The following is an 18,474-nucleotide window of genomic DNA, read 5'->3' on the forward strand; positions in this document are numbered from 1 at the left end:
GTATTCATCTGGTAGGGTGCTGATGAAAGGAAAATCTCTGAGCCTGGAGTCAGCCAGCAGGAGTTCTGCTCTAGTTTGTTAGGGCTGCCATAACAAAGTACTGCCAGTGAGGAGACTTAACGAAAAGTTATTCTCTCTCAGTTCTGAGATGAACACCTGGGTGATGTTGGTTCTTTCTGGGGACTATGAGGTGTTCCACGACTCTCTCCTAACTGGCAACTTTGGTGTTCTTTGTCTGACAGATACATCACACCAGTCTCTGCCTTTATGTTCACATGGCATTCTCCCTGTGTCTCTGTATCTGAGTTTCTCCTTTTATAAGGATACCAGTTATAGTGGGGCTTCCCTGGTGGATCAGATGGTAAAGAATCCACCTGCCGTGCAGGAGACCCGGATTTGATCCCTGGGTCAGGAAGAACCCCTGGAGAAGGGAACAGCTACCCACTCTAGTATTCTTGCCTGGAGAATTCCATGGACAGAGAAGCCTGGCGGGCTATAGTCTATGGGGTTGCAAATATTATCCAGTATGACATTTTCTTAATATAGTTAATTATGTCTGCGATGATGCTATCTCCAAATAAAGTCACATTTTGAGGTACTAAGGATGAAGACTAAGGTATACTGAGGGTGAATTTGAGTTGGGGGTATACAACTCAATGCCTAATAGATTCTTACAAGGTTTCTACCCTAACCCTTTATAAAATTTCAATAATTTCTCCAACCTTTAATTAGAGGAACAGTTTAATATTTTTGCTACTATATCAATGTGAAAATATGTTCCTTTCTTAAATATTTTCCCTAAAATCTATTCCAAACATCTATGAAAATTAAGGTAAGAACTATAGCCTCAAAGTCAATGAATCTGCAGGTTTCTCCCTCTGTCTTGCCTCCTTTCTCCTTCCATAGACAGCAAGCACCCACTGTGTGTTAGACACTGCAAGTTGCTGGGGATGTCAGGATGAATGTGTTAGACTTGGCCTCTGCTTTCTCAGAGTCCTGCCTAAAGGGATAGTGCTGAATCTCCAGGCACTTATAATTCACTATGAGAGATGTATCCAGAGCAGGGAGGTTCACAGTTCTGTGGGAGCACAGTCAGGTGTTCACAGAGGCACCCAGCCCAGCCTGGGATGTCAGGGAACTGAGCCAGCACTAGGATGAGGAAGCCAGGTGCCCAGACCACACCATTTAAGGAGGCACTCACACCTGGATGCCAACCCTGCTCTTTTCCAACCCTGAGCATGAGCACCTCCTTAAATGATGTATCCTAATGTCTCCCTGGTCTCACACTAGTTCTGGCCCTTGCAGGGAAGGCTAACTTAAGGAGGAGACAGCCAAACTGAAACTGGAAGAGAGATGGTAGAAAGATGAATGGCAGTTAGCCAGGCAGAAATGGAAGGGAGAACACTCCAGATAGAAGGACCAGCAAAGGTCCGCAGAGAAGAGAACCGGCATCATGGAAGCCAAACGGGAATGCTTAGATGACTCTCATGAGTCGTCTGAACTCATCAAGTTCAGGGAAACCAGGGTCCCGGCAGAGCCACTGGTATGTCTCCAAATCCATCCATTATCCCCTAGACGGCCTGGTGTGCTTCACTCAGCTTTGGGCTGCAGGATTGGTGTTTCTGTTCCAGCCTCATGTTGTCCCGTCGTGAATTCTGCTAATCTGGGAGTTGGGAGCCACACTGAATTCATTTTTCTTCTCTGACCTACCAGTACTTGGCTAATTTCCTTAACCACAGCTTATTGGCTTGAACCAATCAGCTGACAGGAAAAAATTCCAGGTTTATCACCCATTTCTACATGCTTCCTCATCTGGGGTCATGATATGAAATATATTAACATTTTTAAACTTATTGTGTAATTAATTTACTAGAGTATGCCATTAAAAATATTTTTGTTGTCTTTCCTTTCTGTGAATTTACTGCTTTGTATAGACCGAGGCTTTCCCCTGGAGATCTCCAGGACATAGAGCTCCTCAGGAGACATGCCAACAGCTCTGGAAGGTTAAAGAGAGACCAGTAGCTCAATGTTCAAGCCTGATTTATGGCTGCTGCTGCTGCTAAGCCGCTGCTGCTAAGCCGCTTCAGTCATGTCCGACTCTGTGCGACTGCAGAGTCGGACACGACTGAAGCCCACCAGGCTCCCCCATCCCTGGGACTCTCCAGGCAAGAACACTGGAGTGGGTTGCCATTTCCTTCTCCAATGCATGAAAGTGAAAAGTGAAAGTGAAGTTGCTCAGTCGTGTCTGACTTAGCGACCCCATAGACGGCAGCCCACCAGGCTCCTCGGTCCGTGGGGTTTTCCAGGCAAGAGTACTGGAGTGGGGTGCCATTGCCTTTTCCGTGATTTATGGCATCCCCGTGGAAATGTCCCCTGTGCTGAGTGTCAGGTGCAGCCGGACCTGTTCTAACCTGCCCCCCAAAAGAGTCGAGTAGGATCATCCAGTGAATCAGGACCAATTTAGAGCCAAAACCCACATATCTTTCTGAGCTGCTTTAAATGAGTAAGTTAGGAGTACTGTCTAGCTTGCAGATGATGTTAAGCTTAAAATATTTTCATTTTTGCTTAATGATTTTTGTACAGTTATTTCTTTAAACAAAAATGACTGTTAATGGTTATTACTGAGTCTCATCTGTAATTCATTTTGCTTCCAAATGTTCACAAACTTTTCAAAAATAATAGATTTATTTAGATATAATTCACATATCATATAGTTCACTCAATTAAAGTATACAATTTGATGGTTTTTAGTATGCAACCATCACCACAAGCAATTTTACATTTTCATTCCATTAGCAGTCTCTCACCATTCTCAAGTTCCCCAACCCCTGGCAACTACTACTTTCAGTCTGTATGGATTTGCCTGTTAAGCACATTTCATATGAATGGAACCTTATAGTATGTAGTCTTCTGTGACTGGTCCCTTTCACTTAGCATACTTTTTTCAAGGTTCATCTGTGTTGTAACATATATCAAAACTTCCCTTTTATGGCCAAATAACATTTTATTGCATGAACATACCACATTTTGTTCATTCATTCTTCAATTAGTTGGTGGACATTTGGATTGTTTCTACTTTTTGCCTCTTATGAACTGTGCAGTTATGAACATTCGTGTACAAGTCTTTATGTTAACGTATGTTTTCATTTCTTTTGGGTATATACCTAGTAGTGTATTGTGAGGTCATCCAGGAATTCCTTGTTTAAACTTTTGAGAAACTGACACTGTTTTCCAAAGCAACTGTACAATTTTACATAACCACAAGCAGTGTGTGAGGATCCAATTTCTCCACATCCTTATCAACACTGTTACTATCTTTTTAAAAATCATTGTTGTTATGCCACCATCCTAATGGATGTAAAGTGGTATCTCATTGTAATTTTGATTTGTGTTGTCTTGATGACTAATGATGAACATCTCTTTATGTGTGCATCTTCAGAGAAATGACTATTCAGATGTTTTGCTCGTTTTTAAATTGGGTTATTTATCTTTTATTACTATTGTAGGAGTTCTTTATATATTCTGGATTCAAGTCCCTCATCAGAAATATATGATTTGTAACAATTTTCCACAAGCTGTATTTTTCACCATCCATTTTTTTATATGTCCTAAATAATATTTTTGAAGATGGAAACTTCCCTGGTAGCTCAGACAGTAAAGAATCCACTCGCAATGTAGGAGACCCGGATTCAGTCCCTGGATCAGGAAGATCCTCTGGAGAAAGGAATGGAAACCCACTCCAGTGTTCTTGCCTGAAGAATTCCATGGACAGAGGAGTTTGGCAGGCTACAGTCATGGGTTGCAAAGAGTCGGACATGACTGAGCAACTAACACTTTCATTTTCAAATACTTTTGAAGATGAATGGTCAGTCAAACTTTATATAGCACCATGCAGCCACTAAAAGCGATAGTATACCGTTCATTGCCACATGTTCTAAAACATTATGATCTTTTTAAAAAATGCATAGAAAATCACCTGGAAGTATATATATCAAAGTGTATAGCAGTCATCTTTAGATGTTGTGATTACATTGATATATTTTAATTTTTAATATCTCTTCATTTAATGATGACTATATATTTCTCTTGTAGTAAATTATTCTCAATTTTTTAAAAAGCCCAGTTGTATAAGAAAATGCCTGCCTCACTTGCAGGCATGAGTTTGACTGATTCTACCCGTTATTTGGGTAGAATTTTATGCAGGTGGGGACAAGCTGAGCCCACACCTCAGCCCGTTTCAACTTGAGAACCACCCGAAACTGTGCCTCTCGGTTCCAAAGAGACCACAGGCCGGGAGGGAAGGAGTGAAGGGCATGATTGTGTGTAGGCACTTCATATCAGCCTGCATGGCTGGCTTCAGTTTTAAAGCACGTTCAGACATCTCCTTTGATGCTCACGGCAACCCTACTGGACCCCAGTGTTCAGACGATGAAACCAGGTTTCAGAGCATCTTGTACTTGCCCAGAGTTGTGTGTCCTAGTTAGGAAGGATGCTAAAACTACTGTTTGGGTTTTCTTCTCCTGTCGCAGTATTTGTAACTGATTGCCCTGCCTCTCACACTGTATTCTTTTCTAGAAAATTCTGAGAGTCAGGTGTGTCTGAAGGATGACATTTTGATACCTGAAAAGATACTGCTGTGTTAACTTGGAGTGCTGTGCATGCTTCAGCTAAGACAGTTGCTAGATGGCTTCACAAAACCCCAAATATTTTTCTTCTGTGTTCTATCTCAGGAAAGGAAGGATTTTTGATATATGAATTAACGTATGCCTTGTTTCATGTGCTTTTCTATTTTTTCCTCATTTATAAGCTTGATTGCTAAGCTGTGGATATTGCTTTCTTTTAAAGTTGTAGCCCAGGTGAAATCGTCTTGCCATTTGTGTTGGCTTTATTACTATTCTATGACTTTTACAGGCAACTTTGGAAACAAAGGACCTCTTCTTTACTTCCTTGGCACACTCTTCATCATTTATGAAGATAAGAAAGGAAATTGAATTTTGTTTTCCTTTGATGAAATATCTATGGCATTGTCTGAGTTCTCTAAGCTAAATTACGTAAAAAAAAAAAAATCAGAGGTCATTTTAAAAGTTTGTGACTTTTTCTAGATTCTAGATAAAAAGTTGGTGTACAAACTTTTTCTGTAAAGACCCAGACCATAAATGTTTTTGCCTTTGTAGGCCATATAGTGTCTGTTGCAACTATTCAACTCTGCCACTGTAGTGCAAAAGCAGCTGTAGATAATAAGTAAACAAGTGGGCCTGACTATGTCAATAAAACTTTATTTACAAAAGTCGTCAGTGAGTAGATTTGGTCCATAGACCACAGTTTGCTGACTCCTGTTTTCAGTTACTTAATCTTTGTCTACCAGGAATCTAATTGTTTGGCTAAGTGATTTGTTACCAGCCATATATTTAAAAGCCTCTTTCTATCACCATAGATGCTAGTGGATTTTCTCTCAAAAAATAAAATATGATATGTACAAAGTGGAACCACCAACTCAAGGGATGTGAGTTTGAGCAAATTCCGGGAGATGGTGGAGGACAGGGAAGCCTGGCGTAGTGCAGTCCGTGGGGTCGAAAAGAGTCAGACCCGACTGAACAACTTAACAACAATAAAGCTACTTGGTATCCACTACATTCTAAGCTCATTAAGAGAGTTAGAAGATGAGTCCAGCATTACTAGACCATCTATTAATCTCTTCTTTCCAACGCTCAGTTCAGTTCAGTTCAGTCGCTCAGTCGTGTCCGACTCTTTACGACCCCATGAATCGCAGCACGCCAGGCCTCCCTGTCCGTCACCAACTCCCAGGGTTCACTCAGACTCACGTCCATCGAGTCAGTGATGCCATCCAGCCATCTCATCCTCTGTCGTCCCCTTCTCCTCCTGCCCCCAATCCCTCCCAGCATCAGAGTCTTTTCCAATGAGTCAACTCTTCACATCAGGTGGCCAAAGTACTGCAGTTTCAGCTTTAGCATCATTCCCTCCAAAGAAATCCCAGGGCTGATCTCCTTCAGAATGGACTGGTTGGATCTCCTTGCAGTCCAAGGGACTCTCAAGAGTCTTCTCCAACACCATAGTTCAAAAGCATCAATTCTTCGGTGCTCAGCCTTCTTCACAGTCCAACTCTCACATCCATACATGACCACAGGAAAAACCATAGCCTTGACTAGACAGACTTTTGTTGGCAAAGTAATGTCTCTGCTTTTGAATATGCTATCTAGGTTGGTCATAATTTTCCTTCCAAGGAGTAAGCGTCTTTTAATCTCATGGCTGCAGTCACCATCTGCAGTGATTTTGGAGCCCAAAAAAATAAAGTCTGACACTGTTTCCACTGTTTCCCCATCTATCTCCCATGAAGTGATGGGACCGGATGCCATGATCTTAGTTTTCTGAATGCTGAGCTTTAAGCCAACTTTTTCACTCTCCACTTTCACTTTCATCAAGAGGCTTTTTAGTTCCTCTTCACTTTCTGCCATAAGGGTGGTGTCATCTACATATCTGAGGGTATTGATATTTCTCCCAGCAATCTTGATTCCAGCTTGTGTTTCTTCCAGTCCAGCGTTTCTCATGATGTACTCTGCATAGAAGTTAAATAAGCAGGGTGACAATATACAGCCTTGACGTACTCCTTTTCCTATTTGGAACCAGTCTGTTGTTCCATGTCCAGTTCTAACTGTTGCTTCCTGACCTGCATACAGATTTCTCAAGAGGCAGGTCAGGTGTTCTGGTATTCCCATCTCTTTCAGAATTTTCCACAGTTTATTGTGATCCATACAGTCAAAGGCTTTGGCATAGTCAATAAAGCAGAAATAGATGTTTTTCTGGAACTCTCTTGCTTTTTCCATGATCCAGCGGATGTTGGCAACTTGATCTCTGGTTCCTCTGCCTTTTCTAAAACCAGCTTGAACATCTGGAAGTTCATGGTTCACGTTATTGCTAAAGCCTGGCTTGGAGAATTTTGAGCATTACTTTACTAGCATGTGAGATGAGTGCAATTGTGTGGTAGTTTGAGCATTCTTTGGCATTGCCTTTCTTTAGGATTGGAATGAAAACTCACCTTTTCCAGTCCTGTGGCCACTGCTGAGTTTTCCAAATTTGCTGGCATATTGAGTGCAACACTTTCACAGCATCATCTTTCAGGATTTGAAAGAGCTCAACTGGAATTCCATCACCTCCGCTAGCTTTGTTCATAATGATGCTTTCTAAGGCCCACTTGACTTCACATTCCAGGATGTCTGGCTCTAGGTCAGTGATCACACCATCGTGATTATTGGGTCGTGAAGGTCTTTTTTGTACAGTTCTTCTGTGTATTCTTGCCACCTCTTCTTAATATCTTCTGCTTCTGTTAGGTCCATACCATTTCTGTCCTTTATCGAGCCCATCTTTGGATGAAACGTTCCCTTGATATCTCTAATTTTCTTAAAGAGATATCTAGTCTTTCCCATTCTGTTGTTTTCCTCTATTTCTTTGCATTGATCGTTGAGGAAGGCTTTCTTATCTCTTCTTGCTATTCTTTGGAACTCTGCATTCAGATGCTTATATCTTTCCTTTTCTCCTTTTCTTTTGGCTTCTCTTCTTTTCAGAGCTATTTGTAAGGCCTCCCCAGACAGCCATTTTGCTTTTTTGCATTTCTTTTCCATGGGGATGTTCTTGATCCCTGTCTCCTGTACAATGTCACAAACCTCATTCCATAGTTCATCAGGTACTCTATCTATCAGATCTAGCCCTTTAAATCTATTTCTCACTTCTACTGTATAATCATAAGGGATTTGATTTAGGTCGTACCTGAATGGTCTAGTGGTTTTCCCTACATTCTTCAATTTAAGTCTGAATTTGGTAATCAGGAGTTCATGATCTGAGCCGCAGTCAGCTCCTGGTCTTGTCTTTGTTGACTGTATAGAGCTTCTCCATCTTTGGCTGCAAAGAATATAATCAGTCTGATTTTGGTATTGACCATCTGGTGATGTCCATGTGTAGAGTCTTCTCTTGTGTTGTTGGAAGAGTGTGTTTGCTATGACCAGTGCATTTTCTTGGCAGAACTCTATTAGTCTTTGCCCTGCTTCATTCCGTATTCCAAGGCCAAATTTGCCTGTTACTCCAGGTGTTTCTTGACTTCCTACTTTTGCATTCCAGTCCCCTATAATGAAAAGGACATCTTTTTTGGGTGTTAGTTCTAAAAGGTCTTGTAGGTCTTCAAGGAACCATCCAACGTTAGAGTTCCTGCAAGTTACCACCTAGATGCTTCTTGGTCCAGGAACATATCCCTGACCTCCTCTGGTGTTGTCAACCTCTTTACAATTATAGAACGTATCCCAGTTCATAAGCTATTCAATGAACATTTTATTTCACTATAATCATCTGAACCACAGATCTGAAAAGTAACCCTATTAGTCATTTCCTTTGAAATTTACTGGAGGGCAAACTAGTTGTGAAAAGTATTCAATGACTATGTTGACCTAGGGAAAAAAAAAAAAAAAAAGGCTGCCAGTTATTTCTCCAGAAATAAAAAATTAGGTTCATAAAGGGTCGGCAGAAAATTTCAATCTGGGGGTTTGAAACCATGGTGAATGATATGCAAGACTCCACCTGGCCAGGGAAGGAAAATGCTTTTATAGAAGAGGAAAGAATTTGAGAGAGCCAGAGTACACAAAGAGTCCATGACTTTTCACTGGCTAAGTTCTTGCCAGGAATGAAGAGGAGTCTTTCTTCTTCCCATTGGGCTCCGCTGTCCTCCCAGGGCAGGAAAATTCCAAATTCTGGGCTCCTGACTCTATTTAATTGAGGTTTCTGTTTATTAATTTTTTTTATAATTGCTGCTGCTGCTGCTAAGTCACTTTAGTCATGCCCAACTCTCTGCAACCCCATAGACGGCAGCCCACCAGGCTTCCGTCCCTGGGATTCTCCAGGCAAGAACGCTGGAGTGGGTTGCCATTTCCTTCTCCAATGCATGAAAGTGAAAAGTGAAAGTGAAGTCATTCAGTCGTGTCCGACTCTCAGCAACCCCACGGACTGCAGCCTACCAGGCTCCTCTGCCCATGGGATTTTCCAGGCAAGAGTACTGGAGTGGGTCCCCAGTGCCTTCTGCGATTTTCCCACTACCACCTTTAAATTAACATTTTTCTCATGTAAAAGTAATATATTTTTATAGAAGAAAATTTGGGAAATTTACAAAGTATAAGTAAGAGTAAAATAATTCAAAACTCCTTAGAAATAACTATTGCTAACATTTTAGTGACATTTAGATAGCTCTTTATGCATATGTTTACATGTAGATTAGATGCAAAATTTTCACATGTGTAAGATTATGACTTAGCTGGTAAAGAATCCACCTGCAATGCAGGAGACCTGGGTTCAATCCTGGGATAGGAAGATCCCCTGGAGAAGAGAAAGGCTACCCACTCCAGTGTTCTGGCCTGGAGAATTCCAAGGACTGTGTAGATCACGGAGCAGAGTCAGACACGACTGAGTGACTTTCACTTTCTTCAAGATTATATAAAATGTTTTGTAATCTGCCTTTTTGCTGAATAATATATAGTGGATATACTTCTATGATGATAAATACAGATCAAAATTAACTTTAATGGCTACATGGCATTCCACAATGTAGATGTACTTACTATAACCCACTTAATAATAATCTACTGAGGTATTTTAAGTGCGTTATACTTTTCCAGTATTACAAAGAATGCTTCAGTAAACATTCTTATATATAGTTCTTGTGCCAGAGTATTTCTCAAGATAAACTACTTAAAGTGCAATTAGCAGAAATATGTATACATATATATGTATAATTCTGGTATAGAAAAGCTTGTACCCAAATTACATTCTTCCCAACAGTTAATGAGAGTGCTTTACACCCTCATCAAACTGGGAAATTTCTATAATTTCTCAGTAGATTAGTTATCAGCATCTTAGCGTGCTTTCTGATTACTGTTGTTGTTTTAATATTTTATATTTTTTAAACCAACACCTCCACAGTGCTTACTACGTGTCAGAGACTATTCTAGATGTTCTTTTTATTAGTATCAACCACTTTAATTTAATCTTCATAGCAATGCAGTGAAGCGGGCACTGTTATTATCGTTAACTTGTTGTTTTTCAGTCGCTAAGTCATGTCCAACTCTTTGCAACTCCATGGACTGCAGCACACCAGGCTTCTCTGTCCCTCACTGTTTTCTGGAATTTGCTCATGCTCGTGTCCATTGAGTCGGTGATGCCATCCAACCATCTCATCCTCTGTCACCCCCTTCTCCTCCTGCCCTCAATCTTTCCCAGTAAGGGTCTTTTCCAGTGAGTTGGCTATTTGCATCAGATAGCCAAAGTATTGGAGCTTCAGCTTCAGCAGCAGTCCTTTCAGTGAATATTCAGGGTTGATTTCCTTTAGGACTGACTGGTTTGATTTCCTTGCTATCCAAGGAACTCTCAAGAGTATTCTCCAACACCACAGTTCAAAAGTATCAATTTTTTCCAGCTCTGAGCCTTCTTTATGGTTCAACTCTCACATCCGTACATGACTACTGGAAAAACCATAGCTTTGACTATATGGACCTTTGTTGGCAAAGTGATGTCTCTGCTTTTGAATACACTATCTAGGTTTGTCATAGGTTTTCTTTTAACATAGCTTTTTCTTTTCAAGATACCTTTATGTTAACTTACAGATGAGAAACTGTTGAGTGACTTGAAGGTCCTACACCTAGTAAGTGATAGAGCCATGATTTCAATCTTCCTGATTATCCCAATGTCTCTCCTCTTAACCACTATGCCCTGCTGATCCTTGGAGGAAAATAAGGCTTAGCTGCCTAATAAATGAACCTGGGGAATAGGAGTCAGCATCTTTTATTTTCAGTATCTCCCATTTTAATTATTTAAAAAATAATCCCTTTGTTTTTTAGGGTATATCAAGGTCAGAAGAAATCAAAAGAAGCTCTGCCCCACTACCAAGAGGCTTTAGAATATACTGAGATCAGTAGAGGTGAAAAAAGTCTTGAGTGTGTACCAATACTGCGGGAGTTGGCAGCTGCAGAGCAAGCCCTGGGATTTCATGATGCATCCATCAACAACCTTATACAGGTAAGCTGCAGTGTCCTGGCCACCAAAGCTGTTCTGACCCACTGCTTCTCACAGACAAAAGTGGAATAGCAGCTCTGAGAATGTCTGGCTTAGTTGTGTGCTCTAGGTACATACAACACCACCTGGAGTAAAAGTTCAACAAACATCTTCACATAGGTGCCCACGTGGGCAAGCATGGGATTACCAGTCCTCTGTTACCCGTGCCTGCTCCACAAACAACCCGGGACTCCCTGAAGGTGGCTTTCTCATGCGGGTGCGTAATTTAAGTCTTGTTTCACAGACAAAGCTTTTTATACTTTAAAGCTTATCTATGTACAGATTATGTGACCAAAGGTATTAGGGTTATTTTCTACCACATTCTGCGACCTTTACCTGAAGTTACTTAGAACTGTCATCTGGTAGCTGCTGTTCCACTTTATCATTAAAAGATTCGTCTGTGAGTGTGTCAGTTAGGGTTCTCCAAAACAGAACCAGTTGGATGTATACATAGAGAAAGAGAAGGATTTATTTAAGGAATTGGCTCACACAGTTGTGGGGGCTGACAAGTCTGAAATCCACAGGGTAGGTGGGCCAGCTGAAAACACAAGCAGAGTCTCTATGTCACAGCCCCCCTTCTTTACTGGAACCTCAGCCTTTTGTTCTGTATGAGGCCTACTCATATTGTTGAAGGTAATCTCCTTCATTCAAAGTCTACTGATCATAAATGTTAATCACGACTACAATGTACATTCAAAGCAACATTTAAACTAGTATTTGACCTAACAATGAGGTACTAGTATTTGACCTACCAACTAGACACCACCGCCTAGCCAAGCTGACGCATACAACTAACCATCACATCAGTTTGATGTTTTTATATGGTGTCATCTGCTAAAAGCACCTTTTGAATTGTTTTCTGAGAATTTTTCCCTATTAAAGTTGTAAAATATAGACTAACTCATTTTTTATTTCAAATCAGATATAATGATACAGTACTGAGAGTTCTTTATTGCTATTTCTTTACAAATTTGTATGACTGTTTAGACTCCCATGCACAGTTTATTAGAGTCTGCCATTCTCTCACTTTCTCTGGATCATCTCCCTTAAATACTAATACCTATCCTATGATTTATTATTATCATTTTATAGATAAGTCAGTCAAGAATTAGGACGGTTGAGTGATATGCCCAGGAGTACACAGTCAATAAATGGCATAGCCCAGATTTAAATGCAGTGTTTTTTGAAAGGTAATTCTGGCTGGTATGTAGAGAGTAGACGGGGGAGGGTATGCCTGGAGTGGAGCCAGACTGAAGTAGTGAAGGTGAAGATGGAGGTGGCTTAAACCAGGATGATGTTAGTAAGGATGAAGGAGTTGGGTATGACAAAGATTTAGGAGGCAGAATTTATGAGATATAGAAATTGAAAGGATACAGGACAAAGAGGGAAGGGGAAGAGTCGAAGACGACTCCTGGGTTTCTAGTCTGGACACCTGAGAAGATGTGTGTGGGGGAGCAGGGGTGACTGAGGGATGACCAGATGAGCTCAGGTTTTGATGGTGAGTCTGAGATGCCCTAAGGCATCCAAGCAGCAGCAACAGCTAGATAGTTATAGAATCAGGACTAGAGTTGATAAAATAGTTTAAAAAGTCCTCCCCTTGTACACACTAATTGCCTTGGGAGAGAGTGAGATCACCCAGGGAGGCTTCATGGAGTGAGAAGGGAAAAGGATGACAGAGTCTTGAGGAACGTTGGTGTTCGTTGGTTGCATAAAGAAGGATAAATCGGTAAAGCAAAAAAGAAGATTTTGCCAGAAAAACAGGAAGAAAAGTAAAAAAGAAAGAGAGATCCTCTTCCTTTTGAAACCTTTTGCTGTTCTGGAGGACACGGAGCTGTTGGGAGGAAAAGTGAGTTAATATTTGTGAAGCGTTGGGCACCATGCCTGCTGGTGCAATATGTGAATTTTGGGAAAGTTCTCCCTCTCCTTCTCTTGTTTTTCTTTTTCTTTTATTGATGGCCTAGTTGAGGGAAGCCCTGGGGCACTAATGAGGACAGAATCCAGATTGTACTGTGAGTGAGGTGTGAGGAAGCAAAGGTAATGCATGCAGATGCCTGCCTCAGAAAGTACCAGGAGGCAGGGAAGACCGACCCAGGCACGGGGCAGAGTACATGGAAAGTTCTGAAGGTAAGACAAGATTTGACACATTTGGGGGAACTGCGAGGAGTTCCTGATCCCTGGGCAATGGGTGTGGAAAGTCATGGTAAGGAATTCAAGCTTTGCCCTAAGGGCAGTTAAGGGTTTTCAAGCAGGGACAGGGACATCATCAGATTGTCTGTCTAGAAGTGTTGCTCTGCAGCATGGAGAATGGCCTGGACGGCAGAGAGATAAGCAGGGAGGTGGCTCAGGAGATGCTGCAGCAGACCAGGTAGGGACGGTGACAGCCCGGACTCAGGTGGTGTCGTGAGAATGGAGCGACCTGGACGGAGCTGATACAGATGTACGGAGAGCGGAAATGACAGGCCTGGGAGGTGCACAGATGTGGGGTGGTGAAGGAGATGGGGGGTCCAGCTTTAGACCAACGTTCTGTCTGTGGCTGGTTGGGACATGTACTACGCAAAAGAACACTGGTAGATTTGCAATTTTTTGCTAGTATCAATAATTCTGAATATTCTTATAAAAAACTTTTTTCTTTCTTTAAGTTATTTGCCGATATAAATTACCAGAAGTTAAACTGCTGGTAGGTAAAGCATTAATATTTTATACTTCTTGATTTTTCTTGACATTCTGCCAAAGGGTTGTTTTGATTTACCTGGCCACCAGAAATTTGCTTTTCTTTGCTCTTAATTGAGCTACTTTTACACCAACTTTGTCAACTTTTTTAATACTATTTTACATAGCATTCAGAAAACTAAGATCATGGCATCTGGTCTTCTTCGCAAATAGATGGGGAAACAATGGAAATAGTGAGAGACTTTCTTTATTTGGGCTCTAAAATCACTGTAGTTGGTGACTGCAGCCATGAAATTAAAAGATGCTTGCTCCTTGGAAGAAAAGCTATGACCAACCTCAGTTCAGTTTCAGTTTAGTCGCTCAGTCGTGTCTGACTTTTGCGACCCCATGAATCACAGCACGCCAGGCCTCCCTGTCCACTACCTGGAGTTCACTCAGACTCACATCCATCGAGTCAGTGATGCCATCCAGCCATCTCATCCTCTGTCGTCCCCTTCTCCTCCTGCCCCCAATCCTTCCCAGCATCAGAGTCTTTTCCAATGAGTCAACTCTTCACATCAGGTGGCCAAAGTACTGGAGTTTCAGCTTTAGCATCATTCCTTCCAAACAACACCCAGGGCTGATCTCCTTCAGAATGGACTGGTTGGATCTCCTTGCAGTCCAAGGGACTCTCAAGAGTCTTCTCCAACACACAGTTCAAAAGCATCAATTCTTCGGTGCTCAGCCTTCTTCACAGTCCAACTCTCACATCCATACATGACCACAGGAAAAACCACAGCCTTGACTAGATGGACCTTTGTTGGCAAAGTAATGTCTTTGCTTTTGAATATGCTATCTAGGTTGGACGTAACTTTCCTTCCAAGGAGTAAGTGTCTTTTAATCTCATGGCTGCAGTCACCATCTGCAGTGATTTTGGAGCCCAAAAAATAAAGTCTGACACTGTTTCCACTGTTTCCCCATCTAGACAGCATATTAAAAAGCAGAGACATTACTTTGCCAACAAAGGTCCGTCTAGTCAAAGCTATGGTTTTTCCAGTAGTCAAGTATGGATGTGAGAGCTGGACTATAAAGAAAGCTGAGCACCGAAGAAATGATGCTTTTGAATTGTGGTGTTGGAGAAGACTCTTGAAAGTCTCTTGGACAGCAAGGATCCAACCAGTCAATCCTAAAGGAAATCAGTCCTGAATATTCATTAGAAGGACTGATGCTATAGCTAAAATTCCAATACTTTGGCCACCAGATGCGAAGCACTGACTCATTGGAAAAGACCCTGATGCTGGGAAAGACTGAAGGCAGGATGAGAAGGAGATGACCAAGGATGAGATGGTTGGATGGCATCACCAACTCAATGGACATGAGTTTGAGCAAGCTTTGGGAGTTGGTGATGGACAGGGGAGCCTGGTGTGCTGCAATCCATGGGGTCACAAAGAGTCGGACACGACTGAGTGACTGAACTCCCATTTTACAAATTTTATTAATTTAAATTTTTTCCAAGTCCACATACCCTCAATGTTTCCTGACCATACCCTCCCTCAAAGATCTGCTGAGGACAGACCTGCCCTCAAAGTCTCAGCACTGACTTTGCTGCACCAATTCCTAAAGTTCAAAGCAAGAAATCAAGATATACTCAGAGTATTCCTGCAAGGGCCATCACCCCTTACAAAATTCACTAGAATAAAAAATGGCTTCTAAGACCCCGTAGTATGCATTGCAAAGATTTGAGCTTGGTTTACACATTCCCCAAACTTTGTTTCATAGGATACTAGAATCTCATGAGAGTTCACAGGTCTATCCAGAAAAGGTGAATTCAGGAATATTAAGATCAGTATGGGCCATATTCTGTTTTGTCATTTAGCCCAATACTGTCCTTCTTGCCAATCTTTTCCTGCTCCAATAAAAATAAAGTTCACGATCAAGTACTGCACTTAGTTGTCAAGGACTCTGGTCTTTTGTAATCTAAACAGTTTCTCAGCTTGTCATTGTCTCTTAATGACAATGAAATTTTTGAAGAATACAGGCCAGTTATTTCATAGACTGTGCCTTAGTTTGGGTTTATCTGATGCTTCCTCCTGGCTAGATTCTGAGTGCAAGCCCAGCTAGAATGCTACAAGAGGACATTATATTTTTGGGGGGTATTGTATCTGGAGACACATGAAATTCATCTGTCCTCCACTGGTGACTTTAATTTACCTTCCAGTGATGTGTGTGCTACTTCACTGTATAATAACAATTTTTCTGTTTGCAGCCAATAACCATTCTGTAAAGAGACATTTTTAAGACTATGTAAATATCTTACTCCTCTTTGAAATGTCTCTCCAAGTTTAACATCCATTGATGAGTCTTTCGCAAGCCAGTCTTTACCATGATGGCTGCAAATCAGTGATTTTTCCGTCTGTCCTTCTATGTACATTTATCAGTTGAAATGTCTCTTCCTCTTCTCACCAAGCTATTTGTTATGTGCATATTTGCTTTTTTCACCTAACAATACATCCTGAAAAATCACTTTATAATTCATTTAAATCTTCTTTATTTGTTATATAGATGGATAATGCTCTATTTTATGTACATAACATAGTTTTTAAAATAGTTTATGTTTTGGCATTTAAGTTGTTGTTGTTTAGTAGCTAAGTTGTGTCTGACTCTCTGCGATCCCATGGACTGCAGCACACCAGACTTCCCTGTCCTTCACTTTTGCTCACACTCATGTTTATTGAGTCATTGATGCCATCCAACCACTTCATTCTCTGCTGCTCCCTTCTCCTCCTGCCTTCAGTCTTTCCCAGCATCAGGGTCTTTTCTAACGAGTCAGCTCTTTGCATCAGGTGGCCAAAGTATTGGAGCTTCAGCTTCAGCATCAGTCCTTCCAGTGAATGTTCAGGGTTGATTTCCTTTAGGATGGACTGGTTTGATCTCCCTGCTGTCCAAGGGACTCTCAAGAGTCTTCTCCAACACCACAGTTCAAAAGCATCAATTCTTTAGTGCTGAGCCTTTTTTATGGTCCAACTCTCATATCCGTACATGACTACTGGCATTAGGTTCAGTTCAGTTCAGTTCAGTCGCTCAGTTGTGTCCGACTCTTTGCGACCCCATGAATCACAGCACGCCAGGCCTCCCTGTCCATCACCAACTCCCGGAGTTCACTCAGACTCACATCCATCGAGTCAGTGATGCCATCCAGCCATCTCATCCTCTGTCGTCCCCTTCTCCTCCTGCCCCCAATCCCTCCCAACATCAGAGTCTTTTCCAATGAGTCAACTCTTCGCATGAGGTGGCCAAAGTACTGCAGTTTCAGCTTTAGCATCATTCCTTCCAAAGAAATCACAGGGCTGATCTCTTTTAGAATGGACTGCTTGGATATCCTTACAGTCCAAGGGACTCTCAAGAGTCTTCTCCAACACCACAGTTCAAAAGCATCAATTCTTTGGCGCTCAGCTTTCTTCACAGTCCAGCTCTTACATCCATACATGACCACTGGAAAAACCATAGCCTTAACTAGATGGACCTTCGTTGGCAAAGTAATGTCTCTGCTTTTGAATAGGCTATCTAGATTGGTTATAACTTTTCTTCCAAGAAGTAAGCGTCTTTTAATTTCATGGCTGCAGTCACCATCTGCAGTGATTTGGGAGCCCAAAAAATAAAGTCTGACACTGTTTCCCCATCTATTTCCCATGAAGTGATGGGACCAGATGCCCTGATCTTCGTCTTCTGAATGTTGAGCTTTAAGCCAACATTTTCACTCTCCTCTTTCACTTTCATCAAGAGGCTTCTTAGTTCCTCTTCACTTTCTGCCATAAGGGTGGTGTCATCTGCATATCTGAGGTTACTGATATTTCTCCCAGCAATCTTGATTCCAGCTTGTTCTTCTTCCAGCCCAGCGTTTCTCATGATGTACTCTGCATAGAAGTTAAATAAGCAGGGTGACAATATACAGCCTTGACGTACTCCTTTTCCTATTTGGAACCAGTCTGTTGTTCCATGTCCAGTTCTAACTGTTGCTTCCTGACCTGCATACAAATTTCTCAAGAGGCAGGTCTGGTGGTCTGGTATTCTCATCTCTTGAAGAATTTTCCACAGTTTATTATGATCCACACAGTCAAAGGTTTTGGCATAGTCAATAAAGCAGAAATAGATGTTTTTCTGGAACTCTCTTACTTTTTCCATGATCCAGCGGATGTTGGCAATTTGATCTCTGGTTCCTCTGCCTTTTCTAAAACCAGCTTGAACATCTGGAAGTTCATGGTTCACGTATTGCTGAAGCCTGGCTTGGAGAATTTTGAGCATTACTTTACAAGTGTGTGAGATGAGTGCAATTGTGCAGTAGTTTGAGCATTCTTTGGCATTGCCTTTCTTTAGGATTGGAATGAAAACTGACCTTTTCCAGTGCTGTGGCCACTGCTGAGTTTTCCAAATTTGCTGGCATGTTGAGTGCAGCACTTTCACAGCATCATCTTTCAGGATTTGAAATAGCTCCACTGGAATTCCATCACCTCCACTAGCTTTGTTCGTAATGATGCTTTCTAAGGCCCACCTGACTTCACATTCCAGGATGTCTGGCTCTAGGTGAGCGATCACACCTTTGTGATTATCTGGGTCATGAAGATCTTTTTTGTACAGTTTTTCTGTGTATTCTTGTCACCTCTTCTTAATATCTTCTGCTTCTATTAGGTCCATACCATTTCTGTCCTTTATCGAGCCCATCTT

General features: G+C 41.6%; 1 protein-coding gene across 10 annotated transcripts in view; it reads left to right on the forward strand.

The window, feature by feature from the left end:
- TTC23 (tetratricopeptide repeat domain 23) overlaps positions 1-18,474 on the forward strand; it is a 160,433-nt gene that overhangs the window by 94,606 nt on the left and 47,353 nt on the right. For all 10 annotated transcript variants that reach the window (XM_061394261.1, XM_061394264.1, XM_061394266.1 and 7 more), the window contains one exon: positions 10,890-11,067. In XM_061394261.1, coding sequence (XP_061250245.1) covers positions 10,890-11,067 — 178 coding nt within the window. The remainder of the gene's footprint in view (positions 1-10,889; positions 11,068-18,474) is intronic.

This window comes from Bos javanicus, chromosome 21, assembly GCF_032452875.1.
Source record: "Bos javanicus breed banteng chromosome 21, ARS-OSU_banteng_1.0, whole genome shotgun sequence".
Classification (NCBI taxonomy): Eukaryota; Metazoa; Chordata; class Mammalia; order Artiodactyla; family Bovidae; genus Bos; species Bos javanicus.